Raw genomic sequence first — 12,158 nt, forward strand, 5'->3', positions numbered from 1 at the left:
CTCCCTCCTGAGGCTGAGAGAAGCCTGTGCTGTCAGCAACCACAATGGTGGTGCTGGAGGCTCAGCCCCAGCCGGTGATGAATGGGGCAGGCATCGGCCACCTACAGCAGCCCTGGCAGCCTCAGGGTCTGCCTGGGAGGGCTGGGCTGGACTCACCTTCACACTGCTTGCCTTCCCCCTTGTAGCCTGGCTTGCAGAGGCATTTGTAGGACTTGGGCGTGTTCTGACAGATGGCATCGATGTGGCAGTCATCTGTGCCCTCTGAGCACTCATCCACGTCGACTGACCCTGTGGGTAGGGGTGTGGGGGGAACAAGAGGTAAGGTGTGGCCCCAGGGCAGGTGGCCGATAGTGCAGGGCAGGGGGAGCTCTTGCCTTTGCCCGTCCATTGATCGGTGGGCTCATTGGCAATAACAGCTGTCACAGGACAATCTGGTGTGACAAGTGGCAACTGGTAGCATCTTTGGCGCAGCTACTCTGTGGCAGGGACAATGCTATCAATACGCTTGGCCTTATTTATTGTCGCAACCATCCCATTGAGCTATTGTTCTGCTAAAAAGATGAGAAAACTGAGGCTTAAGGAGACAGTGAGAAAGGACCTCCTCCTCCGTCTGTCCTACTCCCCCCACAAGCATTGCTCCAACCCTCCCCTACTCTCCTCACTCTATCCCCCCACAAGCATCACTCCAGCCCTCCCCTACTCTCCTCACTCTATCCCCCAACAAGCATCACTCCAACCCTCCCCTACTCTCCTCACTCTATCCCCCCACAAGCATCACTCCAGCCCTCCCCTACTCTCCTCATTCTACCCCCCCAACAAGCATAGCTCCAGCCCTCCCCTACTCTCCTCACTCTATCCCCCCACAAGCATCACTCCAACCCTCCCCTACTCTCCTCACTCTATCCCCCAACAAGCATCACTCCAACCCTCCCCTACTCTCCTCATTCTACCCCCCCAACAGGCATAGCTCCAACCCTCCCCCCACTCTCCTCATTCTACCCCCCCAACAGGCATAGCTCCAACCCTCCCCTACTCTCCTCATTCTACCCCCCCACAAGCATAGCTCCAACCCTCCCCTACTCTCCTCATTCTATCCCCCCACAAGCATCACTCCAACCCTCCCCTACTCTCCTCACTCTATCCCCCCACAAGCATCACTCCAGCCCTCCCCTACTCTCCTCACTCTATCCCCCAACAAGCATCACTCCAACCCTCCCCTACTCTCCTCACTCTATCCCCCCACAAGCATCACTCCAGCCCTCCCCTACTCTCCTCATTCTACCCCCCCAACAGGCATAGCTCCAACCCTCCCCTACTCTCCTCATTCTACCCCCCCAACAGGCATAGCTCCAACCCTCCCCTACTCTCCTCATTCTATCCCCCCACAAGCATCACTCCAACCCTCCCCTACTCTCCTCACTCTATCCCCCCACAAGCATTGCTTCCAACCCTCCCCCACTCTCCTCATTCTATCCCCCCACAAGCATTGCTCCAACCCTCCCCTACTCTCCTCACCCTATCCCCCCACAAGCATCACTCCAGCCCTCCCCTACTCTCCTCACCCTATCCCCCCACAAGCATCACTCCAGCCCTCCCCTACTCTCCTCACTCTATCCCCCAACAAGCATCACTCCAACCCTCCCCTACTCTCCTCATTCTACCCCCTCCCCCACAAGCATTGCTCCAACCCTCCCCTACTCTCCTCATTCTACCCCCCCAACAGGCATAGCTCCAACCCTCCCCCCACTCTCCTCATTCTAGAATTTAGACCCAGAAGGGTCCTTGGAGGAGTTTAAATCCAGCCCCTTTGGGTTCCAGATGGGGACACCAAGGCCATGCCAGGAGGCTCCTGCAGGTCACCTGAACATGGGATCCCACCCTGCCCCTAGCCTGTGGAAACACGGGATTCATCATCTGGCTTCCACGCCCCCACACCAAAGTGTCTGGTGGCAGAACCACACCCTCAACTGGGCTAAACTGAGCCCATCCATGGTTCTGACTCCCCACATGGTCCTCCCTCCTCGGAAATCCACACGTGAACCTGGTTTTCATGTCCCAACTTATAAATGCAAGTTCAGTCTAGGCTTTGAGGGCTCCCGACACTCTCCACCTCCTGCCCCCAACACATATACACCCTCAGTCTGGAACAGCTGTTGGGGCAAATTGTGCAAAACAGATTCTGTGTATCCGTTCCATCTATACACCCCAAGCCTCTCTCCTTGTCTCTTTTACACACACACACACACACACACACACACACACACACACACACACACACACAGAGTTCAGGCAGGGAGGGGACCTGCCTCTCGTCGGGCACAGTTCAGCACAGTCAGAGCTGTACCTATAATCCAGGTTGATTCCTCAGGTTATAGATGAGGAAACCGAGGCCCAGTGAGGTGAAATCTGTTATGGGTCAGTAGCTCATTGGGGCAGAGACTGGACTCCGACACAGAATGAGCTTTCCTACGTGCCATGTGACTTCTAGCTAGCAATGCGTGAAATGCAGACATGACAGACAGACAGAAGGACCCAGGAGTGCAGCAGTGCAAGGAACTCTCAGCAGCTGCCATGAGGGCAGTGCCCCAGGGGTAAGCTCAGAATGTCCCCATCTCTTCATGCCTCTGGTCTCACCTTAGATTGCTGGGTCCCCAAGAGTGTCCACTCTAAACTTCTCCCCTGGATAATATCTGGGTTCGAAATCTGCCAGTGGGGGCCTATGAGATCCACGCCCGCCAGGGCTCCTCCTTCTTTGCCCTAGCCCCTAAGTCTCCTGCCCACCCCTGAAGGAAGAGAGGCATCAACAAGAAACACAACAGCATGACCCCCCTGCACACACACACACGCATGCACATGTGCGCACACACACGGCAGGTGGCATTGCTTTCCAGGGGCGGCTACATCTGCTCAGGTGGGCGGCCTGTCCTAGACAGCTGCCCAGGGGAAGAGTGGAAAGGGGACAAGGAGGCAGGAACTGGAGGGGGCCCAGCCGGCAACTGGATGGCTGGGCCAGCAGGAACATCCATGAGGGCCTTCTGGGGAAGTGGCAACAGAGGGACACTGTGCAGGACTGGCACTGCCTCTAAGGCAGGGACCCAGAGGCCAGAGAGGGCCCATCTCCAGGCTTCTGTTTGGGAGGACTGGGGTCACTTATGAGACAGGACCGGCAGGGGCAGTGGGCCACAGATATGGCTCTTCCCACTTCCCAGGGGCCAGTATGTAGGAATGAGGGGTGGGAGCCCCTTGTGCCCTCACCCCTAATCTCCCATCTAGGCAGGTGTCTTCACTGGAATGGAAATGGATGGATGTTGATGAGGGGTGGGTGGAGCTATCTCCCAACACACCTTTAAATGCTTGGGTGTCCTTGGTGTGGAGTGTGGGGAGAGGACATGGGAGTTTGAGGAGAGAGAGGGAGAAGCCACTTGTCCCCATCGGTTCTCTGCCATGCTCCCGCTCCTGTCTGGGTTGGAGACTCCCCTGCAGGGCGACCCAGCCCTCCCAGCACAGGCTGCTCCCTTTGACTCTGGTTTGCTTATGCTAGGGACAGGCTGCTGGGCTTTCACAGTCACAGGGCTTCCACGGAGAGGGTCGTGGAGGAGACAGAGTCAGATACAGAGAGACACGAGGAGGGACACAGGCGGGGATAGGCACGCTCAGGAACAGTCACTCAGAGGTGAGGGACCCCAAAGCTTGGGAGAAACACCCACAGACACAAGGGGGATGATGGGGTAGCAGTGCTGGGCTTCCAGGAGGGGTGTTGCTGTGGAAGAGTCTCACAGGCCCAGCATCCTCACTCGGGGCACGCGGGACCACCAGGAATAGACCCTACGCCACCCATACCAGACCTCAGGAAGCCGGGAAGGACGTGCAGGACCCTCCCCCTGCCTCCCCCTCCAAGCAGAGCACCGGAGGAAGCGCCTCTGATGACGAGGAGGGGAGAATGTGACTCCAGCTTTTCGGGAAGCCCCTGAAGACAGTCAGAGAGCAGGAGGGGACGGGGTGGGAGGGTGGGGGGGTCCCCGTGAAACCCACGGGCCTGGGCCTGTGGCCTCCGGGTCTCCCCCTCCCCTTCCTGGGTCTGCTCCACCGACGTCCCGCGTCCGGACTGTCCTCCCTGTGTCTGTCCTCCGTCTCCTCTGCCTTCCTTCCCTCTGTCTTTCCTCCCCGTCCTGTCAGACGGTCCCTCGCCTGCGGCTTTCCAGGTATCTCTGTCCCTCTCTCTTTCCCAGTCTCCCTCTCACCGCCCCCCCAACCCCGATTTTCTGCGGCGTCCATCTGTCCCCCGTCTCCTCCTCTCTCTCTCCCTTATCATCGGTGGGACCATCCCTCTTGATTCCCCCTGATCCACTGGCCTCCTCCTCCTTCCCCGGGCCGTGCGGGCCTCCTCTCTACCCTTCCGCATCTGTCTTTTCTCCGGGCTTCCTTTTGTCTGCTCCCTCGGCGCCGGCTCTTCTGTCCGTCTGTCCCGCACCTCCCGCCCCGTCCCGGTCTCTCGGTCGGTCCCTTTCCCCGTCCACCTCCTGGCGTGTCCCCCTCCGCCCGCCCCGCCCCGCGCCCCCTCTCCCAGGAGGAGCGCCCCTCTGCGCTCGGGGTCCCGCCCCGCCCAGGTCCGCACGCGGGGCCCCCGGGAACCGCCGCCTTTCTTCCTCGCTCCCGCGCTCGCGCTTCCCCTCCCGGGGCCCCGGCCCACCCACCCCTGCTGCGGCCCCGCCGGACTCAGGAGCCCCGGCCGCCCGGGCTGCGGGGAGGGGGCGCTCCGGGCCGGCCCCAGAAGTTACTTTGCAAAGAGGCAGGGGGCGCGGGGCCGCGCGGGGCGAGCTCGGGATCCGCGGGGAAGAAGCCCTCCGGGACCGCGCCTCGGCCGCCCGAGCCCCCCGCGCCCGCCGCCCCCCACCTTGGTCGGGGGCTTACCTGGGAGCCCGCTGCCCCCGGCCAGCCGCCCGCGTGTGCCCAGGGCCAGCAGCACGCACAAGTGCCAGCGCACGGCCGCCGCGCCCATGCTCAATGCGGGCCCCGCTGGGCGTGCGGGCGTGCGGGGCGCGGGGACCCGACCGACTGGCCGCTCCCGCAGGCGCTGCTCGTTGCTCGCCGCTCCGCCACCGCTCGGGCTCCCGAGCCGCCCAGCCGGCCCGACTGATGAGCTGACAGCGCGCGCTCATTGGCCCGTGGCGTTGGAGGGGCGGGGCGTCGCCCAGGGCCGGCCAATGGGCGCCGGCCTCCGGCCCTCCGAGGAAGAGGGGGGCTCGGGCGTCGTGGGGGGGACCCTTCCCCTGGGGCGGGCGGCAGGTGGGGGGTGGGGGCCTGGCCGGCCGGCTCGCTAGGCGCGGGGTCTAGGCCAGGCTGGGGCTGCTCGGAGGCTGCGCCCTCCCCTGCCCACGGCGCCCCGGCCCCCGCCGTCGAGCGTGGACGCCCCTCTGGGGTAACCCCTCCCGGCCCAGAGGCAGCCTCGGGGGCGGGGATCCTGCGAACCGGGGGTCCCACGAGGTCGCCCGCCATCCGTGGGCAGTGAAACGCGCCAGCGCGCAGAGCAGACTCGCCTGCGCTGCCGTTTGCTGGACGTTTCTTGAGCACCTACTGGGGACCGAGTGCGGGCGAGGCAGCAGCGAACGAACCGGGAGGGGAAACCTCGTGAAGATCACTTGAAAATTGACGTTCAAAACAAACGAACTTTTTAGCACTCGTCAAAGGACAGTGGCCCGTCAGTGTGCTTGTCACGGGGCGGCCGCAGGACCTGCGTCTGGAACCGGGCGGGCGCCCGGGACGGACAATGCCGCTTGGCGGTCGGTCCCGCGCGAGGCCCCCGCACGGGGCTAACCTCGGCCCGCGAAGTTCGCTGCCCGGAATGCGAGGCCGGGGCCTCCCCCAGTGACAGACCCGGCGGGGCCAGGAGGAGGGGCAGGGCGGGCATCTCGGTCCGAAGACCCAGGAACTGCTCTGGCCTGGCCTGGGGTCTACACCTGACGCCTGGCGAGGGTCGGCTTCGGGTCTGGTCCCACCGGGCCTGGGAGGGAGGGGCGGCTGGAAATAAATGGCCCCTCTCAGTTCCAGGCAGGACGCTTTAAGGGAAGAAAGTTCAGCAAACCCCAAGGCCCATCTCCTTGACAACCACCAATAAGAGCTCCTTTTTTCTTCTCCTGCTCTCCAGGCCCGACTCAAAGACAACTCTTTTCTCTTTTTTTGTCCACTCTGCCTGCACCAGTTTGAGCCCCTCCATACCAGCTCCCTTTCCTGCCCCCAACACACACACGCGCGCGCGCGCGCACACACACACACACCGTCATACATGCAGACACATGCTGTCACGTGCAGTCACTCAGACACAGCCTCACACCCTCACACCCTCCAGCACACACACGCTCACACATGCTTCTTCACGCCCTCATCCAACCTACCGTAGACGAGCTCCTCAGCCCTGGAAGGTTAAATCTGTGTCCAGCCAGCTCTCACACCCCATCTGACTTCACATCAGCTTGTGGCACGGGCCTGGTAGCCGAGGCAAGGGGTCCCCTTCATGGGGATCTGGGGTGTGGGGGGTCCAGAGATGCCCAAAGAAGAAGGAAGCGCTGCCTGTTGTCTCCACTGAGCCCCCACCCCATTGCTCCAGACATTTCGGTCTGCACGGCTGCTCCTGGCTGTTGGTTTAATTTGGGAGATGCTGTTGACAGGCTTTATTTTGTCCCTGTCAATTGTGTAGCTTTGAGTTTCTGCAGGGGGTGGGGAGTTCCCTCAGAACCACATATTATCTTGTGCATTGGGGAACAGGGCAAGCAGTGTGAGGTGGTGGGGGAGGTTCTTCCAGGGGGCTCTGACCTACTTGAAACAATGCCCTCTAATGCGCCTGGTCATTAGGCACCCCCCCGCCCCAGCCCTGGCCAGGTGCCCCTCAAGCTTGATGGCAGCAAGAGAAGCTTCTTCCAGGCTCCATCCCCACAAATCAAGGCAGGAATGGAGGCAGGTTACTCTGTGACCCCTCAGCCCAGAGGTAGCTGTCCCTTGTACCAAGTTGTAGTCCCCAGCCTGCCCCCAAGCGACTGCTCAGGTCAAGTTTGCTGGTGAATTAACACCTTCTAAGGTGTGCAGGCAGAGAGAAAGTGGTTCCTTCTAGGCAGCTGTTGTCTATGTGGAGGACTCAGCGAGCAGAGGAGGAGGGAAATGGAGAGAAGACACACCTGTACGCCCCTTACAGGTGAAGGAAAGGAGGCGGCCTGTGGAGCAGAGACAGACGAGGTCACTTCTGCCCCAGGGCGCCATCAGGGAGGCCTCTTAGGACAGGTGACCTGGGCTAGACACAGAACATAAAGAGGATGTTTGCCTAATGGATGAGAAGAACAAATAGAGAATCTGCCAAGGTCCATGAGTGAAGGCGAGGACTGAATAAGTGAGCCAGAGAATGTTCTGGAAGCATCTTGAAAACTGCAGAACACTCTATGCACATGACAGTGATGTGCTGGAGGGCTGCGTGCGGAAACGGATGAGTCTGTTTTGCACTGGGGTGGGCTGGCAGGTGGGAACCCATAGCCAGGCCTCCAGCACGGGATGGCTTGGAACCTCTGGACGCCAAGGTGTGATAGTGGAGGCTGAAGGCTGCTGAATTGCACAGTGACTTTGGCAGGGAGCACACTATGGCTCCTGTCACCTCCAAATGACCTGTGAGTTCTCTGTGTGGCAAACAAGGCACCTCTTACCCCTTTGGGATGTAAGGGATGACTCAGCTTTATGTTCTGTCATCTTTCTAACAGTCTCTAGCCTCACCAAACTGCTGCAAAGGGAACCCCACAGCTGTCCTATTTTTCACACCCCAGAGCCTGCACCCTTTCCCCTGCCAGGAGCACCGTTGGTTTCCCTTCTTCACAGGGCCCACCCCTCCTCTTCTGCCCATACCCTGACCCCTGCCTCCAGCTGGGTGTGAGGCTTCCTCTGGGCTTCCACAGTCCCCTGGAGTTACCTCATCAGAGCTTGGCTCGCTCTGGCTTTTACCTCTGTCTTCTCCTAGACTGGGGGTTCTTGAGGGCAGGGCTTGCAGCTGATCTGTATCTGAGGCCACAGCTCCTAGTTGGGGCCTAAGAAATTATTGCTAAATGAGTGAATGAACGAACAAAGAAACAAGGCAGACATCATTTAACTGATCATTCTTATTGCTCCAGGAAAAAGGAACAATAAGCCAAAGGAGGATTTAAGCCAAATCTTTGGCTATTTGACAGGGTCTTGAGAGTGAATCCAACTGCCTACTCCGTCCTGCCCACCTCCACGTCTGTGCCTCGGTGGGGAAGCTGGTCCAACCAGTAGGATGGCAGTCCTCAGGGGCCCAGAGTGGCTGACCTGGGGCCCTTTGGCTCCCCCTGGTGACGCCTCACACAGATCTCAGTGGAAGAGGAGGGAAGGAAGCTCCCCTCTTGCTTCCTTCCAGGTACACCCTCTCGGACCCAACCCCAGCGGCCGACCCCAGTCCTCAGCACTGGGAAAGCCAGAGGCCCTGGACCCGGCAGGTCTGCTTCCAGACCACACCCTGTAACCTTAGCTAAATCTACTGACATCTCTGTGGGTTCAGGTTCCTCCTCTGTATAGGTGACCTACCTCTTAGAGTTGTCGGGAAGATTCAACACAGCAGAAATGGTGTGGAAGCTCTCCAAACCTCAGTTTTCTCATCAGTAAAATGAGAGTGATGCTAGCTAGTGTTTTTCACTCACCCGTGGGGAGGATTCAGTAAGATCTTGTACATAAAGCCCTTAGGACATGCGATGATTATTCTTACTACTACTATCACTACTGCTAGTACTGGTACTGTTACTAACAGTAGCAGATGGTAGTAATATACAACCAGTTAAGAACACTTCACAATTTAAAAACTTCCTCATGAGGAATTCTCTTGCTTAATAATAGTTGTGGAAGTTCTTTCAGAAAATAAAGTTCTTTGCCAGCATAAAATGTCATTACATAGATGTCAAGCCTCCATACTGATTCCTTTAAATGCTTTTGTCATCCTTTCTCTCTCTCTCTCTCTTTTTTTTTTTTTTGAGACCCAGTTTCGCTCTGTTGCCCAGGCTGGAGTGCAATAGCGCAATCTTGGCTCACTGCGACCTCCGCCTCCCACGTTCAAATAATTTTTGTGCCTCAGCCTCCCGAGTAGCTGAGATTACAGGCACACACCACCACGCCCAGCTATTTTGTGTGTGTGTGTGTGTGTTTTTAGTAGAGATGGGGTTTCACCACTTTGCCAGGCTGGTCTCCAACTCCTGAGCTCAGGCAATACGCCCACTTCCGTCTCCCAAAGTGCTGGGATTACAGGCGTGAGCCACTGCACCCAGCCATCCTTTTTTTTTTTTTTTAATTAAAAGTGAAATTGCATAATAGCCTCCTCTGGTTGCACACGTTTTTAGACCTTCGAGGGTAGACTTTTGCAATCCCTAAATGACCTTTGGCCACACAGGCCCATTTCTTGGCCTGACCTGTCAAGTGAGGGTCTTAGTTCCCAGGAACCCACGTTCCAGATTCTGAGACATCCCACCTGAGTTGTGTCACCCAGCATATTCTGACCTGTTGCTGCTGCCTCCTTCCGGGGGGGTAACAATAGTTGACGTGTGTTGAGTGTTATATATACCAGGCACTCTGCTGAGATGTCCCGGGCGTTACATCTTCTAAGCTTGTGAGCCATCTCCGCTTCACACCTGCAGAGATGGGGACTCAGGCTGCCTGCCCAGGATCCCAGACCTAGCAAGTGGCAGAGGTGGGATTTGAACCCAGGTCTGTGTGACCCCCCATGGCACACTCTTAACAATTCTTCTTTAATGAAACACACTCAGAGACTCAAAGGGCTGAGGGGCGTGGGGGTGGTAGGGCACTCCTGGCTGTAATGCCTCAAGTTTTACTTTTTTAGTTTAGATATTGAGAAAAGTGGTTTTCACATAGTGGCTGACAGTGTTTGAATTTGTGTTCCTACCTCTGCTAGTCTGTTTTCATCCTGCTGATAAAGGCATACCTGAGACTGGGCAATTTACAAAAGAAAGAGGTTTAATTGGACTTACAATTCCATGTGGCTGGGGAAGCCTCACAATCACGGTGTAAGGCAAAGAGGAGCAAGTCTCATCTTACATGGATGGCAGCAGGCAAAAAGAGAATGAGGAAGATGCAAAAGCGGAAACCCCTGATAAAACCATCAGATCTCATGAGACTTATTCACTACCATGAGAACAACATGGGGGAACTGCCCCCATGATTCAATTATCTCCCACTGGGTCCCTCCTGCAACACGTGGGAATTATGGGAGTACGTTTCAAGATGAGATTTGGGTGGGGACACAGCCAAACCAGATCACCACCCAAATCTCATGTCCAATTGTAATCCCCAATGTGGGAAGAGGAAAGGCCTGATGGGAGGTGATTGGATCATGGGGGCGGATTTCCCCTGGCTGTTCTCGTGATAGTGAGTGAGTTACCACGAGATCTCCTTGTTTAAAAGTGTGTAGCACCTTCCCCCTTGCACTCTTCCTCCTGCTCCTACAATGTGAGACGAGCCTGCTTCCCCTTTGCCTTCCGCCATGATTGTAAGTTTCCTGAGGCCTTCCCAGCCATGCTTCCTGTACAGCCTGCAGAATTGTGAGCCAATTAAACCTCTTTTCTTTATAAATTACCCAGTCTCAGGTAGTTCTTTCTAGCAATGCAAGAACAGACTAATACAGTGGTCAAATTGTAACAGTTCATAACTCACAGGGTTGGTTTTAGGGATGACTCAGTTTTATGTTTTCTCATCTTTCTAGCAGTCCCCAAATCTGTTGGAACCGCCCTCCCACATGCCAAGGAGACACAAGAGACGAGACAACACCAAGAAGGACTTCCCGAAGTCTTCCAGCGGGAGCTGGAGGATTAGCTGCTTTTCCCTTGTAGCCACACCGTGTGGAGCCTTGCAGTGTACCAGGCACTCCTCCACCCATTGCCTCATGGCTGCAAGTTCATGGACACATTTACAGGAAAAGCTGCAGATCAATCCTAGAGATAGCCCAGCCTATGCTCTTCATTTGACAGCTGGGGAAACTGAGGCCCAGCCTCATAGATCTGCTGTCCCTTGGACACATCCATTTGGAGCCCTCTCCGGCACCTAAAGTCCACCAAGTGGGCCCTCAGCTACTCCTACCCACGCCTGCTTCTCTCAGGACTCCCAGCTGGGGTTGGAGGATGCCTCTCATCTCCTCTCTCCACTCCCCACCCCTTGTCAGCACTGTGTTTGTAACCTCTCCTCTCTATCCCCTCGCCCACTGGCACCAGCTCTCACCCACTGAGACTCAAACTCATAACACCAGAGTAGCTAGAGGCAGCTCTCACAGGGCTTGCCTGACCTCGCCAGTCCTTGCCGCCAGTAGGACAAAATCCACTCAAGACCCTTGGACATGGTGCTCTGTGGGCCTCTCCATCCTCACCTGCTGTCTGGTAAACTCCCATGCTTCATCTCTACCCCACGCCTCTGAGCCACAGCTCACTCCATTCCCTCTTGTTGTGATGCCCTTCCCCATCCACTGCCTCTGGAAGACAGACTCAGGCTCAGCTCAGGGGCCCTGTTTTCGGGCACCAGCCTCTGTGCTGAGCCCCATTTGTGCCCGGCGTGCCCCTCCACCATGAGCACCCGGAGAGTGTTGAAACCTGGAACCTGTCGGCCAGTCGACGTCTTCCCGCTTAGATCAAAATGTTGCGGTATACCCAGTGTACAGCTTAGTTAGACATCCTGGGCACCTAGTATCCCTTCCACGTGGCAACCCAAGCCCTCAGAAGTGAACAGGTGACTGGCTGAGCTATTCATTGTAATCTACCTCCTAGCCATATAGACAGGGACACACAATGGGGCCACACCAATGAGATGCCTTCCTTGGGATTCTCTAGGTGGAGCTGGATGTGTGTGAGGGGTATCTTCATTCCTGTGTGGGTATGAAGCAGTAAGGGACTGGTGGCCAGAGCTGCCTGTCACTGTGGTCCTACCATTGTGTGGACAGCTTGCCTGGAGGAATGGATCCGCCAGTCAGAGAGAGGCAGAGAGGAGAGTTGGAGAGGGAAAGAGGAGAGAGAGAGAAAGTAGAGAAGGAGGGGAAAGGAGGAATGCGACACTGTTTGAGGCCCTAGTTGAGTCATCTCTTCTGCTGTTAAGACAGTTATGTTGGTTTCTGCCACTTGCAG

General features: G+C 57.2%; 1 protein-coding gene across 2 annotated transcripts in view; it reads right to left on the reverse strand.

Moving 5' to 3' along the window:
* The window catches only part of SCUBE1 (signal peptide, CUB domain and EGF like domain containing 1), a 143,011-nt gene extending 137,907 nt beyond the window's left edge, over positions 1-5,104 (reverse strand). For both annotated transcript variants that reach the window (XM_031005666.3, XM_055374812.2), the window contains exons 1-2: positions 4,912-5,104; positions 157-288 (exon numbers count right to left, since the gene is read on the reverse strand). In XM_031005666.3, coding sequence (XP_030861526.1) covers positions 157-288; positions 4,912-4,999 — 220 coding nt within the window. In that variant the 5' untranslated portion in view covers positions 5,000-5,104. The remainder of the gene's footprint in view (positions 1-156; positions 289-4,911) is intronic.
* Positions 5,105-12,158: the final 7,054 nt, after the last annotated feature.

Source organism: Gorilla gorilla, chromosome 23, assembly GCF_029281585.2.
Source record: "Gorilla gorilla gorilla isolate KB3781 chromosome 23, NHGRI_mGorGor1-v2.1_pri, whole genome shotgun sequence".
Lineage (NCBI taxonomy): Eukaryota > Metazoa > Chordata > Mammalia > Primates > Hominidae > Gorilla > Gorilla gorilla.